We start from the raw sequence: 19,280 nt of genomic DNA, 5'->3' as shown, positions 1-19,280 counted from the left end.
ATAAAGAATCTTTTTTGACTTGCATGAGGCTTGGAATTGTTTTTTGCAGCAGCAGTAAAGCTCACAAAACAAAATATCCGGTGCTGGTACCATGATCCATCATCCACTGCTTTTTAGGATGTGGAGAAGAAGCAGCAACTCCACCTGTTCCTCCTTCTGTAGCATTCGTGTAAACCAACCTGCCACCCTTTCCTGGGTGAGTCGAATGGCTCAGGGTGGCAGCATAGCAAGAGATTTACATATTTTCCTTCTGTATTTGCATTAGCAGATGTGATGTGACTTCCCATATATTTGAAATGCCAATGGAACTGGTCCAGTTTACGTCTCCTTAATATAGACTGGCAGGTTTGAAATGTACTGGGGATCATTTGTATTAAGGATAGCAGGGACTCTGTAGAGAATACATCGCTCTTGATGTGCTGAGGTCCCTTCTCATAGAGATGGCCCCCCCTGGGAAAACTTGCCTTTGTTTTTTGAGTCAGCCACCATAGTGGTGTCAGCTGCACAGAACATTTTGCCTCTTGCTGTCCATTCCTTTCCCAGCCACAGACTACAGCGTTCCTTCATCTCCATTGGAAATGACACTCCATTCCTCTTCCTGCTCTATCCATGGCCACCAAAGAAATTGATTTTGATAGGGAGGCGGGGATAGATGGTCAGAATGGATGGATTCTGAACAGCCCTGCCTGATGCTGAAGGCCCCTCGCCTCTCCTCTTCCTTCCCTCCCTCCCCTCAGAGGCTTGCAGGCAGGGCTGGGAATGCTACTGAAGGGAAAGTCAGCAGGGCTGATGGGAAGGATAGCATTGGGAAGCAGAGCTTGACAGCCGAAATGCATTAAATATTCGTAAAGACCTCTCTAGTGCCTATCAGAGCAGGATTCAATCAACATAAGCATTTTCCTGTCTCAAAGAGCCACCGCAGGTTGCTGAGAAAATCTAAACAACAGGCAGAGCTGTTGCCACATCCTGGACTCCCACTGTGGTGTGACTGACAGAGAAAGGCTGTACCTACAGGGCTGCCACATCCTGGGACTCTGTGGGTACAGCTGAGCAACTTTGTTCATTACCGTACAGCCTTTATGTCACTGGTCCTACACTGACCCCTTGAAAAGGGTTGAGGAAATGCAGAATGCACGCATGTGACACGAGCCCTTTGGCCAGCATCGGAATACCACAGCTCACCCCTTCCCTCTCCTTTTTGGTACATGAGAATACCTCATTGTCAACTTGGAAAAGGCTGTGTTCAGGTCTCAGATTGAGATATGAGAGTGCTGTGCTACCCTGAAATAATCCAGTAGCCCAAGCTAGCACAGCTGGAGATTTGGTTGAGCCTGACGACAGTGTTACACATACAAAGACGGAAGAATGGACTATCCTCCAGGATGCTGAATGATGGCACAGAAAAGTGCTTAAGGAGTTTTTTGACTTCAACACTGTCTGCAAGCCTTACAGAGTTCAACAAGCATCAGACATGCAATAACCTGTCTCTTACCCAGAGATGTCCTGGCTGGTGTAGAGTCTCTCTTGATCCAGAAGGAAACCCAGGAAAGAACAACAGTCAGGATGCAGGGAATGTAGGTCTGAATGGCAAAGTAACCCATACGTCTACTTAGGTCAAAAGAAACTGTCATCACCATATACTCCCCTAGGAAAAAGTAACAGAGACATTAGAATTACAAAGTGCCTTCCTAAAACACAAAAATCAGCAAAGTTTCAGAATTTGGAGTGTTTCTGATGAGGTTTTCTTGTAGTTTTAACTGCCTGGCCAGCTGGTTTTGTGGCTGGCTTTGTGGCTGCCCAGGTTGTAAGCTCCATGGCCAGCTGTGTGGCCTGCTCAGTAGGTTTAGTGACTCTCCAGCACTGTGGGTGGCTGGTTTTATGGCTAATGGACCTGTGGCTACATGGCTGGCTCTGTAGCTGTCTGACTTACTGTCTTTGTGACTAATGGAAGAGCTGACTTTGTGGTTGCCCAACTGGCTGCCTGGCTATGTGGCCACCAGGCTGTACAGTCCTGGCTGCGTGTCCAAGCACACTGAAAAACAGACTGGACAAGTTTCAGGGAAGAAACTACAGTGAGTATTCATCTTCAGCTGATTGCTGTGAAGGTTTCTTTTCTATAGAAGCTATTTAGCTGTAACAGGCTACACGGTTTGGCTCGCTAACTATCTACCTGAGCTGTGACAAAGGAGGTGTCCTTCAATCACTTCCATTGAGACTCTAGTTCTGTCCCTGGAAAAGGCATGTGGTGCTGTACATCCTAATTGCTCATTTGGCAACTTGCAGCTGAGGTTCTCCCTCTTTTTCAGAGGCTCCTAGTGAGTACTGGAAAAAAGCCACCTGAAACTCCAGGGTTAAGATGGAGCTTGCAAGCAATTACCGGAAAAGAGAAACATCAGACAGACACTGGTGCATTCAAGACACTTTGACTGCACCACTTCTTGTCCTGGTTTGTGCTGCCTTTTCTACCCTGGTTAGAGGCTGGCTGCTGGTGCTGGCAACAGCAGCTTTCTGCAGCACTACCTCAACTTGCTGCTTCAGAGGGCTTGAAACATATGAGCTGACCCCATCTGCAGGAATCCAAAGAAGCTTTCCTCTGTTATCTGTGGAAAGGAGTGGGGATGTGAGCTATTATGAGGAGGTGGAACCGGAGGGCCTCCATTCACTGGTTTCTTCACACATGCAGCCTATTTCCTGTCTCTTCAAGCGTAACTCGGGTTTCTTCACCCCACACAATTTTACAGGGGGGAAGTTCTGATTTCTCCACCCTTGTTCTGATTATAAGCATCACGCAGGGATCATACAGTATGCACATACTGCAGCAGGAGAGCTCTGCCTCCTCACCCTCCTGACCCTTCAGTTAGAGATAGCTTCATTCACATCAGCATTGTCACAGTTCATACGTCAGTAGTTTTGTCCTACCCCTGCTTAGTCTTCACCTCACCCTTCACCTCCAGCACTTCTGCTCCCTCAAGCAAAGGTCCATCCCTTCATCTACATTGTGACCTTCCTTCCCTACCACTGTGGAGCTGTCTGATGACTCCTTTCCCTGCCATGAGGTCTCCACCACACTGCTGTTTCTGTGGGCTGGCTCCCTTTGCCTCACCTGCCCCAGTCCTGAGAACTTCTGAGGTGTTCCTCAGGCCAGTGAAGTCAAACTGGTAGAGCCTCCAAGTGCGCTGGTCAGAGACCTCAATGGAGTAGCGCCTCCAGCGATAGACGATCTCCTCACGTGGGTATCCATCTGGGAAAAGCGGGAGGACATCAGTGAAAGACTTCATCATGTTCCTCCAGCTTACTGAGCAGGTATTTCTGGTGCTCGTTGGACCTTCACTGCTCCTCATGACTACCTTCCTTTCTCAAGCATGAGTACACCAAGAATACAAAGCTGCCAACAAGTGAGGTAGCATGGCTGTGGCTGCTCTGACTATCCCTGTATCTCTCACCCTAGAAATTGATCTATGTATGGAAAAGGAAGGGTGCATTCTCCATGGAGAAGGGGACCTGGCTCCTGCAGGCTGCTTCATGGTTTCTCCTTGCTCTGGTTTTCTTGGCAAAGAAACAAACCTACTGTGAAGCAGGGACCTTGACACCTACGAAAGAGCTCCTCAGAGTAGGGAAGGAGCGAGAGTTTGGCAGCCAAATAAAAGTGTGTTTCTAATTATCAAGCATGTGGGGCATGTACTGTTAATTAGCAAAGAACGAGGGATGGTGGGAGATGAGGGGATGATATCTCCTCAGCATGCTGCCTCTCTCTGAGGCACTTCAGAGCCATGTGAGCTGCATCTCTTCAGTGGCAAGGGGAAGCGGGAGAGGCGAACCCGAGCTAAAATGACTAAACCAGTTTTCCAAGCAACGAGTGAGGACAGGAAACTCTTGGTGCAGAAAGGCTCCCTGCAAAATTGTCAGTGGGAATGTGCCAACATCAACAGCCCTTTCTGCTAATGCGTATAGACAAGTGGGGATTAGGTGCAGAGGTCTGAGGCTCTGAGCTGAGGTCTGGAAAGCCAAGCTGTTGCCTCAGAGGGTGGGAGAAAGGGAGAAGATGCAAGGCAGGATGGATGCCATTTGTCTGGAGTGACCAGAAGATCAGTGGAATAATCACCCTTAACTTTCCACCCAAATTAAGGGACACTCAGAGGTGCTGTGAATCTATCCCTGCAGATAGGCTCTGCTAGCCCAGGAGTGGGAGGAAGCTTCAGGGCATGGTGGGTAACAGTCCAAGAAGAGAGTCATAAAGATCAGGTGGAAAAGGGAGGATGGTCTTCCCAAAAGAGTTTTACACCAGTGAGGTTTTTCTACTTGCCTTCTAAAGCTATTTAAACAATACGTGTATACTCACAACTGGAAAAAACCAAAGGGCAGGAGTGAGTGTCCATTGGGAAATTCTGCAGCTGGAGCAGACATTCAGCCTCGATTGTCAACCTGAGAGAGGAAGCGAGAGAGGAGACTGAGATTTTGTGTTGAAGGTGGCTTGATTTCAACACCACAATGTGACAGAGGAATTCTCGCTTCCTTGAGAGAGAAACACTAATTTGTTGAAGATCAGTCTGTTTGCAGGAACATTTCAACACAGCACCAAAACAAAACATATGTTTGGGTATTTCTAAAGTGAGAAAAAACATCTAATTTTCACATTCAAAAAGCCTTTTTTATTTTATAAGTTTTTGAGATTCATTTATGGGAGTGAGAATCTGTGGGAAACAAAAAATAAATGTTTATTATGAGAAGAAAATAGATGGACTGACCAACATTAACTTTTAAAGGACTTTGGTTTAGGAAACCATTTGTAGCTTTAACTCTTTTTTAGGCATTATATGGAAAAACAGTTTGATTTTTTGGAAGCCTTCATCCTGGGAAGAGGAAGCCCATTCTGCAACCAGTACTGCACATCTACTCCCATCAGCACTGTGAGACATCCCCACTACTGTGTCTCAGGCCACTTGGAAACCTGCTCTGCTTTGACCAGCTCCTTGTTCCCTCACCTCAGCAGCCAGCTACAGCGCCTGCTGCTTGTACCTGAGCGTGTAGAGCACTTTTCCGTCATTCCAGATGCGAAGGAGCTGATTAGGAGTGGTTATCCAGTGGGAATCAGCCCGCTTGGAGTTCCTAAAAAAGGTGTCTGGGATCCAGATGCGGCTCACCATGTTGGTGTTGAGCGTGAGGGCCTTCAGGGTGCTGTTGAAGCGAAGACGTCGGTCATACCATGTCTGAGCAAAGAAGATGTCAATGGTGTATTCCTGTGAAAGGGAAGGAAGAATGTGTCCTTCTGAGAGGGATTCATGCAAAGCATAGCCCTGTCCTCTGCTCTGCAGGCACCATTCTGGAGTTACAGTCAGAACATCTGCTTTTTAAGCCTAAGAGAAGGTGTCAGTGACCGCTGACACATTTCCAGGCTCATCTTTAGCTGAGGGTCAGGACATCCATGGCACACTTGGGAAGAGCCAAAGACTGTGCGCTGACTGGTGTGCTGAGCCATAGCACGTTTCGCCTGACCCATGGCTGGAAAGCCAAGACCATATAATGAGGGCCTGGGCTTCCTCTTGATGGACAACTCAAGCCAAACACTCTTTTTAAGCACAGGCATGAAGGAACAGTGTAGACATTGGCTGAATACAACCCTAAGTTCAGCTACACCTTTCAAACACAGGCAAGGAAAGCTGCTCACCAGCTTACCAGAGAAGGCAAGCAGGCAGCTCTTTCTGTTAGTTATTAGGATCCAGCCCAGGAGTGCTCTGTACACCTAATCTGTACATATAGCAATAGTAGTGTTGTGCATAAAGCTAATGAGGATCCACCCCTTACTGCAGGACTTAGACTGTAAATAGTTTATACAGAAAACCAGGGCACTGTGGGCTCCTGGGCAGATACCCCTTGCTGAATATTAGACAAGGAAGCTGGGGCAGGGGCTGCTATGGACCCAGCTCTTGGTGCAACCGGTTCAAAAGCTTGAACAAGGTTGCACCGTGTTCTTTTACAGACAGAACATGGAGTTTCCACAAAATGAGAACCTTTGGTTTTAGAGGGAGAGGGTGTCCAAGCTCACCCCTAACTAGCATGGCTGGGAGGCAGCTCCTGCCCGGATTGGGCTGGCAGCAGTCCACCTCATTAACCCACCTTTCTGCTGCAAGCCAATTTGCTCCTTACCCTCTTTCTCATCTGCCTGTGAAGGTGCTAATTAGTGCCATGCAAGAGCCTGTGTGGCACTCAGTGCCTGGCTGAACCAGACCCCCAGTTCCACTTCCACCAGCTCATCATAAACACTGTCACCTGCTCCTGACAGCTCTTCTCCAACCTGGGCTTTGCTCCCTTTCACTCCTGTTAAACCCCCATGACCACAGAGGCATTATCTCCCTCTCTCCTGCAGACAGAGATGAACAATGTCTGACTTTGCCATCTCTCCCTCTCATTCTCCTCCTCCCTCTATTGATTTATCTCAGTGGAATTTTTATGACTGCAGCACACCCTCCCTCCGCTGCCCTTGCTGCTGGTTCAGAGCCGACTCCTCAAACCATGCTGCTAAAATAGATGCTGTGCTCTTAGCGCGCTCCCTTGGACAGCTTGTCCTGCTGGGGCAGGCAGAGCAGGGCAGCGCACGACTCCCCACTTCACTTTCCTCCCCCTCGCTCCATTGTCAGCCAACCGGCGAGGAGTGATTGGTACCAAAAACGTCCCTTGCATAGGAATGAGATCATGAGAAAAGAACATTTGCCATCAGGCGGCCAAGTCTCTCTCTGGACTGATCCTTCACCCGGGTTAGACACAGGCATGAGCAAAGGTGACAGTGATGAGGTCCTCACATATCTCTAAATGGGGACAGTTGCAGCATGCTCAAAGTGATGGCATTTCCCCTGCAGTTCATTCAAAACAGACATGAGGAGACTGAGCAAGGATAGCAGCAGCCCCCAAAGCCAAGTGCACAAGCATAGCCGCTACCCCAGGGCAGGAGGTGGGAAGAGCCCATTCCAGCATCTGAGTGCTCTGGATTGCACTAGATATTGCTTGGATGTAGGGTATGTAGTGATGAAGGCATGGATGGGGCCGTGAACACTGAAATAGAGCCCACAGATGGGCAAATCAGCATTGACACAGCAGGGACAAGATGGGGTAACGGCAGCCCAAGAAAATGACATATATGGGGAGGCCTGACTGTATTCTGTTTGGGGCTGTTTTCTTTTCCTTGCCAGCTTCCAGCTGTTGGGACTAAAACCCTGTTTGACCCAGTACGAGCTTACATCGCTCCTCCTAAGCAGTATCTGTGGTATAGAAGAAAGCAACCAAAAATGCAATTATAAATCCATGTTAGATGCCACTATCAATTTCTAACTCCTGACTGGAGTAATTTGTGAGCTCTTGCTTCTGGGGTGGCTGCTCAGGTTAGATGTCCTGCTGGGAAGTTCAGCATTCAGCACTGGGATAACCAGTGCTAATGTTTTGGGAGAGTGGAGGGTCAGCTATCCCAGGGGTTTAGTATTTGTTGTCAAGCAGAGATTTTCAGAAGGGATGAGCATTAAAGAGCTCCTCTTGTGCCATTCATAGCCAGCCTTTGCAAAAGGTGTAGTGCACAAGTCATTCACCTCTTCTGAAAAACCTGAGCTGTTATTGTCACTGTCCTGGTGTTTGATCTAATTTCAGAGGCTATTATTAGCACAGCTATTCATGAGGAAGAACTTAGTAGCTGAGCTGGCTCCCTTGCCTGTATGTGAGGAACCCATTGGGAAATGTTGGCATTTGGAAATGTATTTTCATTCAGAATTATCTGAGGCAAGATTTATATAAGAACGCTGCAGCCTTTGGGAGCACTTCTACCCTTCCAGTTCTCTCCCCCATCCCTGTTTGTGTGTGGTCCTTGGTTGCTGGCTGGGGTTAAACCAGTTCCTGAAGACTTTAGCACTGCTCCCACAAGGTGAGGTCTGCATTGGTGCTGGGGAACCTTGCACAACTGTGGCTCTGCAGGGGGAGCAAAGTGCTCAGACCTTTCTCTGAGTATTAATCAGATTCCACTTAGCTGTTGATATCCGATTAAAATAGGAGGTGTTTGACCATGGGTTCCCTATGGTCATACTTCTGGAGGGAGATCCCAATACGATGCAGTCCAAGCTGTCTTCTGGAAGTGCCTCCCACTCTTTCTGACCTTACAAGAGTCCAGGCTGATCAAGGCTGAATAGCTGAAATTTGGCAGGATGAGCTCAGCCCCTAAAACTTGCTTCCTGCACCCCTGTAGTTTCTGTCTGCCCCTGATTCATTCTCAAGCATCAGAAAGAGACTTCTCAATACCTCAATTTCCCCGTGTAGAAAAAGGTTATTGTAAAATACGCCTCCAACACTACTGTACCATCTGCTGCGCAGCACATGGAGGTTGTTAACTTCTCTGTCAAAGCACGGGCTTTTTTAGTGTTTTCAACCAGAAGGAGCTAACGAAATAAGAGGAATCACTCTTCAGTTAGGTCGCGCCATTTAGATCACACGTGGGGTAGCACACGCATGTTGGCATGCATGCAGTTTTACATCAAATTTCAGTCACAGAATAATGAATCAAGCTACCCATAAGGCAATCACTGCCTATCCTAAATACTATCATGATCTTAAGGTCCTTTCCAACTCTAACTATTCTATGATTCTATGTGAGTTCATCCAGTTCTGGTGCTAGCTGTGCGGGTTTGTGCCCAGCTCAGCCTTTCAGCATGTCCCTGCTAGTCCCCTTGGTCACTGTCATCACACAGCACTGCTACACATCACTGCTCAGCCCTTGTTTTCCTCATGTGGGCAGCATGGATGGTGGTGGAAACCCAATTCCAAAAAAAAAGGCAAAATCTGAAAACACTTAATGGAAAAAACCTGTCCTGCAAAAGAGCATTTGTGGGAAATAAAGGGATGTGGAGTTGACAAGAATATTTCATCTTGGAAGCAAAAAAATAAAGCAACAACAAAAAGATTTTACTGCATTCACAAACCCTTTCATTTTTAAAGCCATAGTTTAAGTAAAAAGCCATGCAATTTCCATGTGAAAAGTAATTTCAAAGAAAACCCCCAAATTTTCCATCCAAAGGAAAATGAACAGGTTCAGAAATCAGCCTGTCACCAGCACAAGAGAGTTTGGAGCTGACCAGTGCTCTCAGTGTGCTGCCCTAAGCCCTGCTCTGTGTCACCTCAGCCACTCTGCCCTAACCTTCACAGCCCCAAAGCACCCATTCCATTCCCGACATCCAAATACAGCCAGAACATCCAGCCTAGCCCCAGTTCACTCCTCCCTCTTCCTCTTCTCTCACCTCTGTGTGTATGTGCACACATATTGGGAATCAACCAGTTATTTCCAGTTGAATTTGGTCCCAGGAACTCTAGACTAATTTCTACCCTGGGTTCAGATGAGTAAGGGCTACCTGGTTTTAGACTAACAGCTTAAACTCACAGCATTAGCATGACACAGCTTGAAATTAGCTGTTTGTATTTTCAGGTTACCTTGTACACCAAGCCTGGAGCTGTGCACTACCACAAGAACCTTTTCAAATGGCTCAATGCATGTGCAATTCAGCTGACCCCTCTCAAGCGTGCGTCTAGTGGGATACAGAGGAATTGGTACCCCATGGCTCCTTTCTATCTAGGAGCTTCTTCCTCTGTGTTCTGTAAGACCTCAGCTTTCTAACAAATGCCCAAGAGAGAAGCAAAGCCGTGAGATGAAGATGTCTTAAATTTTTTCCTAAAATAGGAAAAAATTAAGGATTTCAAGGTGTTTTTTTACAGCTTCACTTGTATTCAACAGCAACAAGAAAACCTCCAAATAGGGAACACAGAACCTGGAAACAGGTTCCTCTATTTTTCTCCGTTGGAGAAAGAGTTTAGAAAAATCCTAAATAACAGTGAGAGGTTATGTCCTAGCCAGTCTCATTCTGGCTTTTATTCTTCTGATTTTGGTTTTATTCACATAGCCCCTTTCCTCTGCACTTCCAAGCAAATCCCTCGTTGCAGTACAGTAAAGCAGGTTGCTTTTCTCAGAAGCATGGCCAGCATTCCGTGTGGGCTGATGTGAATCTTATGGATCTATGCTGTCAATCACAGAGCTAAGCAAAAGGAGCATTACAGGCAAGCTCTTTGGGATGCTGCAGTCAGTGAGACCTCAGGAGTTACTGGAAGAGACCCAGGAATGGGGTGTATTTCAAGGGCTGATAGGAGGCTCCATGCAGCCCAAGGCAAGCCAGGAAGCTTCTCCTCCAGTCTCCCTCCTCTACAATACAGGGGTCAGCCCAAGCATCCCCGCTTCAGACAGAACTGCATTCAACAACTCTATACCCCTGCACAGGTGAGCAGTTTCCTCTCCACAGCCTCCCACACATCCCTCCCAGCATGCAAACATCTCTGACAAACCCCTGGAGCTCCATGTCCCAGGGAACACACTCAGCAATAGCAAAAAGTCGGGAGACACTCTCCAGACTAAATAAAGTAAAGAAAATAGCCTTGTTTTACAATACTCTTCAAATCTGATGTTCCACTTCTTGTCCCTACAGCTTGAGGGCAGGAACGTGCTTCTAGCATGACATGTGCAAGCCCTCTTCAAAGGCAGCAAGCAGAGAGGACGTGTACTAACAGCATATGCTAACACCTGACACTCACCACTTCAGAGACCAGTTGGGCAGCGTCAAGCCTGTCCTATGAGTGAGACACCTCGCTTGTGAATGCCTCCATGTCCCTGCTCTGGGCTGTCTCCCCAACACAAAGAGCAAAAGAATGAGGATCTAAGTTTCGTTATGTTTTGAAGGCTCTCCTCTACCTAAATCAGACCCCAGGCAGCTTTCTGGACATGATGCCAGAGTGGCTAGGGGAGCTCCCGAGGACAAGAGGAGCAGAGCTCTGATGATCTGTGTTTTCAAGGTGACACACTGAACTTCCCATCTGTTTCACTTCTGCAGCAACATCGGCAGTGCTGTCCTTGTCTCAGTGTTTTTCACCTCTGCCCAGGGAATCTCAGCTGAAACAATGTTCTTTTTACAGTACAAACTCGCTGTTAAAACCCATCACCACGTCCTGTGCTTGTGCCAAGAGCCTTCAAACAAGACTTGCTGTACATAACTGCTCTGTCGACTGCAAAGTCTCCAGTCACGGCTTGCTCACCTTTGGGGTCTGCAGACAGGAGCTGGACAGGACTTTCAAAGCCAAGTGCTGGCTCCTGAAATCCCTACCTGCCCATTCCCACACACATCTGCTCATGCCTGATCCCATCCCGAGGTGGAGGCTGATTGCTATGGTGCCCTGGCACATGCAGCCTCTTACTGTGAGCCCCAGGAGCACCTGACCTGGATGTGTGTTTCAGCAGCTGATTAACAGTCATTACCCAAAGGATCAAGGAAAGACCTTGAATGGAGACATGGCATCAGCCAGGCTCTTGTTTATAGAAGCACAGTCTACCTGCACTGTCCCCAGCAAGGTTATTATAAGAAGGCAGAGGTGTAGGTACAGGATGTATACAGATGGGCAGAATTAATTAAAAGGGAAGGTACTGAACACTTCAATGAAGTATTATGCAAAGCACCACAGGGAAGGAGTCGCCTCCTTTTAGCTTAGTTTTTCACCACTCTCAGGACAAGACATGCCCTCGGTGGAAAGTGTGATGCAAACAAGGATGCAGCCCAGTTACCATGATCTCTATAAAATGTTTGTTCTGCTTGCAGAGCAAAGCCACCCTTGTCCAAAGTCTTGTTTTCACGTCAAACCTTACTGCTAAATGCTTAAATGCTCCCCATGATGTTGGGCTTGAAGCACCCTTGTGCTGGAAAAAGAGAGCAGGCAGGAGAAGAGAAAAGGTGAGGAGAGAAGCACATGGGATAACTAGAAGTGAATACATAGCACTTCAGGCAGGTGCTCTTGTTAATTTGTCCTTTAAGCTCAGGGGGTGTTTGACAGGACGAAAAGAAAAAGACAAACCTTATCACCGCATGCACTAACCCCCAGGATTGCTGCTCCAGGACAGCTCGGCCAGATTCAGATGAGAAGCTGAAATTTCTTTAATTGCATTTTCCATTCCCATGGCACCCACCGTGATTAAAATGAACTGGCACGGATAATCTAATACTGCCCAGGACTGTGAGAGCAGCTGCTGGAGCTCCCCTCTACCAGTCAGAGGAAGGCAGGAGATCCCATGAGTCCCAGTTTCCAGCCCTAAACATTCCAAGGAAGAGGTGTCTGGGATGGGCAGCTTGTTCCCATGCAATTTCCCATCACCATCCCACCTTCCTGTGGGACTTTGCTTTGCCTAGTAAGGACATCTCTCCAGGGCAGGGACTGCCTCTCTCTATGGACTGAAAGGTGTCAAGTGATCTCAGATGGATGCCAACTCTCTTACAAAGACAAAAGCCCTTCCACTTGAGTCTTAGTGATGGAGAAATTGCTATAGAAGTTGTGCTTTGAGGTCAAGACAGGAAGGAAAGGGTGGCCAAGACAGGGAGCTATAGGAGCTATGATTTCTGTATGGATCAGAGTCAGGAGCTTCCTTCCAGTGCAGGAATTTCATGGCATGGCAAAGCAGCATGCAGAACCAGAGGGGTTAAGAATGGACAAACAATGTCAGGCAGTGTCCCTCTGTCCCAACAGGCTCCTACAGCGGCCAGTCACAGAGTATAAGGAGCAGGAAAATCACTACAGCCTTCTCCTAAATGCATGCCCTCCTGCATGAGGAGGAGATGGGGACAGAGTACTCTGCTTCACTGACTCTTTCAAGGAAACTTATTTCATGTTGTCTCTCATGCCCCCTTGCTGTGCCTGCCAGCTTTCCCTTCCTGCCCTGCCAGTTACTTGATTTAGCTCCTTCTCTCTGCTTCATTTTGTTTTTCCTTTCGCAGTTCTTCTCAAGCCACCACAGAATCACAGCTGAGCCCTAATGAGATTTCAAGGGAGTACCAGGCTGAGGAAAGCAGCTGGGAGGAATGAATCAGGTTACAGAGAAAGAACAATTTCTTTCTGTCTCCCCTGCTGCATAGTTGAAGGGCAAAGCGAGCTGGACTGCAGTTACAGAAGGGACACCAGGCCAGCTGATTCTCCTTTCTAAGGTATACATCCACACATCCCAAGTGTGATGGTTGTTTGGAAGCCAGGACACCAGCCGCCAGGCAAGCAGGACCTGCAGAGCTCTGCTGCTCTGTGCTGCCCGCTTTCTGTAGCCCACAGTGGCTGCAGAAGAAGAACCTCCTCAGAAACTGGGGGCCGGTATTCCCAGTCTTTGCTTCCAGCTCCCAACTGTTTTGTGGAGACCCAGCCTACTGCAGATGCCTCCTTTAAAACTCAAACACTCTACCTTCCCCAGGCATCATAGATGGCTTTAGGACATGTTTGGATATAAGACATAAGGAATGCGCTGGCAGAGCTTGTATAACCCAAAATCATACATAGAAAGAAACCAGTTTTGGCTCCTGGGCTTAGTCCAAAGTCTCCATGAGCTGGACAGCCCATTCTCTGCTGCTCCTCGCCAAACCCCAGCACTTGGACCTGCCTTTGGCTTTCTGTGATAACAGCAACGCTGAGGTATTTTCACCTCCCCTCCTGCTGCTGCAGTGGGAGAGGAGCTGTGTCTAAACAGCCCCAACCTTGCTGCTGCAGAACTGGAGTGAAGCTCGCACGAAGCTGCATGCAGAGCTAACATCCAGTCACGAGCAGCCTGGCTTCACACAATGGCTTACTCCTCCCTTGTAGTGCAAACTGGGTGCCCGACATCACATTCCCACTGCTTCCATCCCCTGCCTTCTCTGCAGGGACCCTTTCTCCCCAAGCCTCCAGGTGAGATTTACTCTGCAAATGCCTCTGGCACACTGCTCCAAACCACGTCACCACCGTGGCTCTTTGTTGTGGCAGGGACAACCAGGGTCCGTTGTGCCTTCTCACAAGGCACAGATTCATGTGACAAACTAAGGCTGCAAGCTCTGGACAGGTCTGTCAGCCTGTCAGTGCCAGATCATGAAATGAAATGTTTGTCTTGAATATTACAGTTCTCTTTGCTTTCAGCTTTTCAAGGACCAAATGAAGAGAAGATCAGTTAGTTATCACCTCAACATAATCCTCCTACCTCTCCTTGTGGCTGTAAGAATAACCAACTTAACTCCCACAGGCTTTTCCCACTTCTCTAGCCCACGTGTCCTCACTACACTACTAGGGTGGCTTTGGGTTTCTGTGGAGGAGAATGGCAGGCCAAGGGGCACAGGTCTGGTGTGGGAGGTGTAACAGGTACACTGGCAAAGCTGGAGGGAAACAGAAGCAGACTGGGGGGAAGTATCGGAAACAAGGCTTACAGCATTTGCGAAGTCCCCACTCTGACCTCCCCTGTTCCCCACCACATGGAGACAAGGTGTTTCCCCACCCACACAAGTGTTGTGGTTCACACATCCCATGTGCATCTGCCTGTGGGTGAGCCACTATCACTGCCTGCAGTTCTCCTGTTGAGCAAAGCTCATCAGACGGTTAGAGCTAACTGCAGGTCACAGCACAACCACAGGAATCCTCACAGCAAAGCCTTCTGAGCATGAAGACGGACAAGCAAGTTGCATACCAAGGTCCCCAGCTACCATCACCTCCATGTTACCTGCACACAGCAAACCCAAAGCCCTGCCCAGACCCAGTGCCCCATGCACTGATTTCCCTGGGGCTTTGAGGAGCTGTTGCATTGGGAATTGGTGGGGTCAGTCTCAGCAGTGCTGGTATGAAACGGCTGCAGCATCAGCAAACCCACAGTGGGGAAGGATTGGTTGCTGCTGACCACTGTGAGGCAGATGATGTGAAGATCTACCTACCTACCCACTTGTTGTGCCTAACACGTACCTCCTACCAGCGCAACAGACACCAAGCTGAAGGTTCAGAGGCACAAAGGAAGTGCCTGGAGGCACAGGGGAGATGTGAGGGGTTGCAAGGAGGAGAGGACAAACGCTGCCTCAGCCTGGCCAGCCCTGGTGCATGGGGAGGCTCTGGCTGGCAGTATCACTGCTCCACTGCTGCTCGCTTGCAATTTGTATCATGGGCAATTAAACCCTTCCTGTGCACGGAGATGGGATGTAATAGTCTGAATATTCAGCCTTTAACATCAAGGCATGAAGAGGTCCTTGAAGCATATTGCCTCTGGTTACCCAGTGCCACTGAATTCTGAGATATGGTCTCCATTTCACAACACATTTCTAGCAGATTTCACATCAGCCTTTTACAGGAGATGCTGGTTGCAGGAAATAAAGAGAACTGATTTCTACTGGAAAGAAAAAAGGAAGTTTTGTTGAAAATATATTAAAATTCTCCGAACCTAAAATGAATTTCCTCAAGCTCATCATTTCATTCAGACACATTTCTTCTTCTATAAGCTCACAAAGCATTTTGCTTTACTCTTATCTCTTTGATTCGCTTCATTTTGACTTTTATTTTCAAATGCTCATTTTCATGCTTTACTTATAGGATAGGATTTATCACCGCATGAAAAGCAAATCAAAACAATCTGATGATGCTAAACATAAATATTTTGATTGTCTCTAGACCCGTTTTCCTGCAGAAATGTGGAAGAATTTTGGCTGTTTGTCTCAGCTGGGAGGGAACAGTGAGGCTCCCTCCTCTACTATGCTGTCTGTTCACCCTAGACCAGAAACCCTGGCCTCTGACCAGCTCTTTGACTTGGCTCTCACACACCTGAAATATCCAGACCTCTTCTGTGGAGAGATCTAAAGCCTTCGGTTCAAATAAATCAACTCTGCCTTAAGAATAATTCAGTCCGTCAGGTAAAAACTATTGGCACAGCTCAGAGCCTATATCTTTCAAATTTGACACAATAGTGCTTTCCTTTTGACTTGGAAGAATCAATTTAATGAGGTTCAGAGCACAGATCAGTATCTGAATCAAACACATGCTTCTTTGCCTGTCCATGCACACATGCCTCTGTATGGAGGAGCGGGACCATTGAAGACCACAAAGCAACTCCATAAGCTAACATGCTTGTGATGGAGATGGCTGCATCCATGCTTTTCCCCACAAGATGCAGCTGAACACTGCAGCTCCAAGCCTCAGCCTGCAGCTCCCAGGCACATCCCTACCAGTGTGTGGGGGCAAGGTTGCATTCCCACCACCCATTAATGTGCATCACAGCAAAACCTCTTTTAATGCCCTGCCAGAGGGAAAAGCTCCTACCAAACCAAGAGAGAGCTGCTCGCTGCCTCGGTTGCCCAGGCAGGGAATGCCCCTGCAGCCTGGTCCAGTAAGGAGAGACTCCTGGTCGCTGGAAAACTGTCATCATAGGCCATTAACAGTCAGAAACCTAATTGCTGGCACACACCTCTGGAAAGGGAGACCAAGCGTAGCTGCTGTGGTCACGATCTGCATTAGAAAAGGCTTCATGTGGGCAAGGGTGAGGAATACGAGTCACAATGTTCTCAAGTTGGGCATGGTGAGCACATCAGCTCCTCGGGAAGCACTGACATTAAGCATGCCTGCAAGGGTTCAGGGCAAAAAAACAACCCCTCTGCATTCAGCCTGGCTGAAGAAATGGGAGTTTTCTCCAAAGGCTGGCACAAAATGAATGCAGGATTGAGCCATTCCCACCAGCAGAAGGCCGGAAATCAGATCCATGAAGGAACTACAAGAGCTGCTTCCTTCATTATGAATGTTGATTTGTCCCCTATTGCTGGAGGGCCAGAGGCTGCCCAAGCTGCATGGAGCACCTACGTGTCAGGACTGATGCTGCAGCATAAGAAACCTGACTGAATACAGCCACATTCCCCATTTAGTGTCAGGCTCCGAGCACGGATGTTCATTAACTTTAGGACTTTGTTCTCCAGAAATGCCTCTGAAGAAAAGCACTTTTCTCCCCAGGACGCTACTGTCCAGATTTTCATATATTATTTAGCTCCCAATTTTACAGGCAAAACCCCAGCGTTTTGTTCATCTGCACTGATAACAGGCTCCTCGTGTTTCCTGCCCAATAAACAGCCTATAAATAAAATACCAACATGGATGTCACACAGAAAATATCTGGAGGGGATTAGTGTGAGTTCTGGATAATAAAAGGAGCCGGTTGAATTATTCATGGTGAATAAATGAGCCCTTTCCCAGTTTGGGAGCAGACCCCAAAACTTGCGGAAGCTCCTGGGATACAGTCAGGATGAGAGCAACTCATTTATCTCATTAGGCCTTCTGTTGCGGTTCGTGTTTTGTCCCACAGGTCACAGATGACTGGTGCTATTCCTCAGCAGCCTCCTGATTTATTTTGTTTCTGAAGGCAATGACAAACGATGGCTACAGGACAGGCACTGCCCTTCACCGTGTGCCTGACCTCACGGTCACGCCAACACGAGCAGCTACGTGAGGGACAGGCTCTATCCTAGCACTTGGGCACACAGGAATGATCCCTGAACACCAAGGAATCAGGAGACAGAAGCACTATCCAAGCAAATGAGTATTTGTGAAGACATTATAAATGCACCATCAGCTCCAGTAGTGCTAAGCCATCACTCAGGCATGGAAACTAATGGCCAGAAAAGGCAATGCCCTCAGTGAGCAATGCCCATTTCCCAACACTTTACATTTGTGCAATACACATCTTTATCAGGGACCAAACCCCAACCTAGCTCATTACAAGAGCACATGTCTTGTGCAGCCTCACTAGATTCATGCTGGTGACCAACTCTTGCTGCACACCAGGCAGGCCAAGAAGAGCGCACAGTCCTTGACAGAGACTTGTGGCATGCTTCAGGCATTGCAGTGCAGCCTAGAAGTGGGTGCATCTGGGCTATTGCCTCCTAGACAGATGATTTGTGAAGCATTTTGAAGTCCTTTCAGTTGAGAAGTGCTGTGCAACTGCTGGAGTCTATTATCAGGGAAGAAGGGAAGGGGGGAAGGTAACAAATTTCCTTTACCTATAGGCTTATCTTGTGCTCCAGAGAAACAAATTCAAGCATTTTTAAAAGTGTGCCATTTTCATTTCCTTCCTACTTATTCCAAAGCAGCCAAAGCTAAGTATAATCAGGACTTAAGTATTCCTCAGAGCCAGACAATTATTACCGGTCTCGGTTTCCCCATCTATTAAGAAGAAACGAAGATATTAACCCAAGCCTTGCAGCAGGACACCATGGCTCTAACCCAAGGCTTCCCGCTGTGACTCCCACACTAATGCCTTCCAACAAAGCACAGTTGCCAGTGCTCGGGGTGCAACTTCACTTCCATGTGGAGATGCCTCAAATTGTGCTCTCCACAAAGGTGGCTCAGCCCTGCACGGCTTCAGTGGAACCTGGCTCCTCTCCTGGGGATCTTGGCCCCTGCTGCTGGGGTAGCTCAGCCATTCACAGGCTGCTGCCAGCTTGCTGCCCACTGATAATAGGACATTGACGGGGATTTTACCTAAAGAGCTGCAGTTCAGCAGCTCCGAGTGGGGAGGAAGCAATCCTTGGAAGAGGGTTGTGCCCAAAGCCACTGTCTCCCTGCCCCACTAAGCCATCCCTGCACAAAGAGCACCCAAAAGCAACGATGAAGTGCCCCAGGTCCCCAGGCTGGCTTTGCCACAGCAGCTCCCTTCTTCTCCACTAACCCTTGTCAGCTTTAACTCTGAAAGGCAAACCTCCCTCCCCAGCTCCTCGGGATTTACATGAAAGCAGTCAGTGGGGAGTTCTTTTCATTCATGCTGGGCTTATACTTCTAAATTATAAAGTGTGTCAAATGAGGATTTAATTTATACTTAACAAGACAACGTTTGTAAATTAATTATTCATCAGCTGATAACGAATAAACATTTCCCCTTTCCCTCCCTCCCCCTTTTTCACGGTGTTTTCACAAATGCACCTCACATGTAAATCTATTCCATCTATTCTGCAGTACTACAGATGTGGCAAAATATGTTCTTCATCCTCAATTTTGTTAGCGTGTTGCATGGTAACTAATGCAGCCAGGCACAGCATTATGAATTTAATTGTGTGCAGCACCTCCTTCCTAAAGAGGGAAGGGAGGAATATTCAACATGTATTTGGACTATCACCCTCGTGGGGTTGCAGTCCCCTGCTCTCAGACAGAGATAAGGAAATAATTTGCTGCAGTGAGGGAGGTAGGGGCTTAGCCCTGCTTGCTGGAAATAACAGCACTTCAGAGGTAGCAGAATCGAGCCCCTGGTGAATGATGGAGGCCAATTTTGCTCTTTCTATCTTCATTACCTGTAAGGAATCAGGTTGAGGTGATGCACAATCCCAGCAAAAGAGCTGTCATCGAGTTATGCTACAGGATTTGGCACACAAGGGCTTAACCTCACATACACCAATGAGAGGTCTCCAGCACCTAAACTAACCCTGACT

General features: G+C 47.8%; 1 protein-coding gene across 1 annotated transcript in view; it reads right to left on the bottom strand.

Annotated features, from left to right (window-relative positions):
• LOC130593376 (gamma-aminobutyric acid receptor subunit gamma-4) overlaps positions 1-19,280 on the bottom strand; it is a 35,242-nt gene that overhangs the window by 4,987 nt on the left and 10,975 nt on the right. The window contains exons 4-7 of the mRNA XM_057398454.1: positions 5,017-5,237; positions 4,340-4,422; positions 3,104-3,241; positions 1,493-1,645 (exon numbers count right to left, since the gene is read on the bottom strand). Coding sequence (XP_057254437.1) covers positions 1,493-1,645; positions 3,104-3,241; positions 4,340-4,422; positions 5,017-5,237 — 595 coding nt within the window. The remainder of the gene's footprint in view (positions 1-1,492; positions 1,646-3,103; positions 3,242-4,339; positions 4,423-5,016; positions 5,238-19,280) is intronic.

The sequence above is a fragment of the Pezoporus wallicus genome, unplaced genomic scaffold, assembly GCF_028554395.1.
Source record: "Pezoporus wallicus isolate ANWC-B61680 ecotype Strahan unplaced genomic scaffold, APGP_CSIRO_Pwel_v1 contig_10431, whole genome shotgun sequence".
Lineage (NCBI taxonomy): Eukaryota > Metazoa > Chordata > Aves > Psittaciformes > Psittacidae > Pezoporus > Pezoporus wallicus.
The sequence above is the reverse complement of the archived record's forward strand: the minus strand, read 5'-3'. Positions and strand labels throughout refer to the sequence as shown.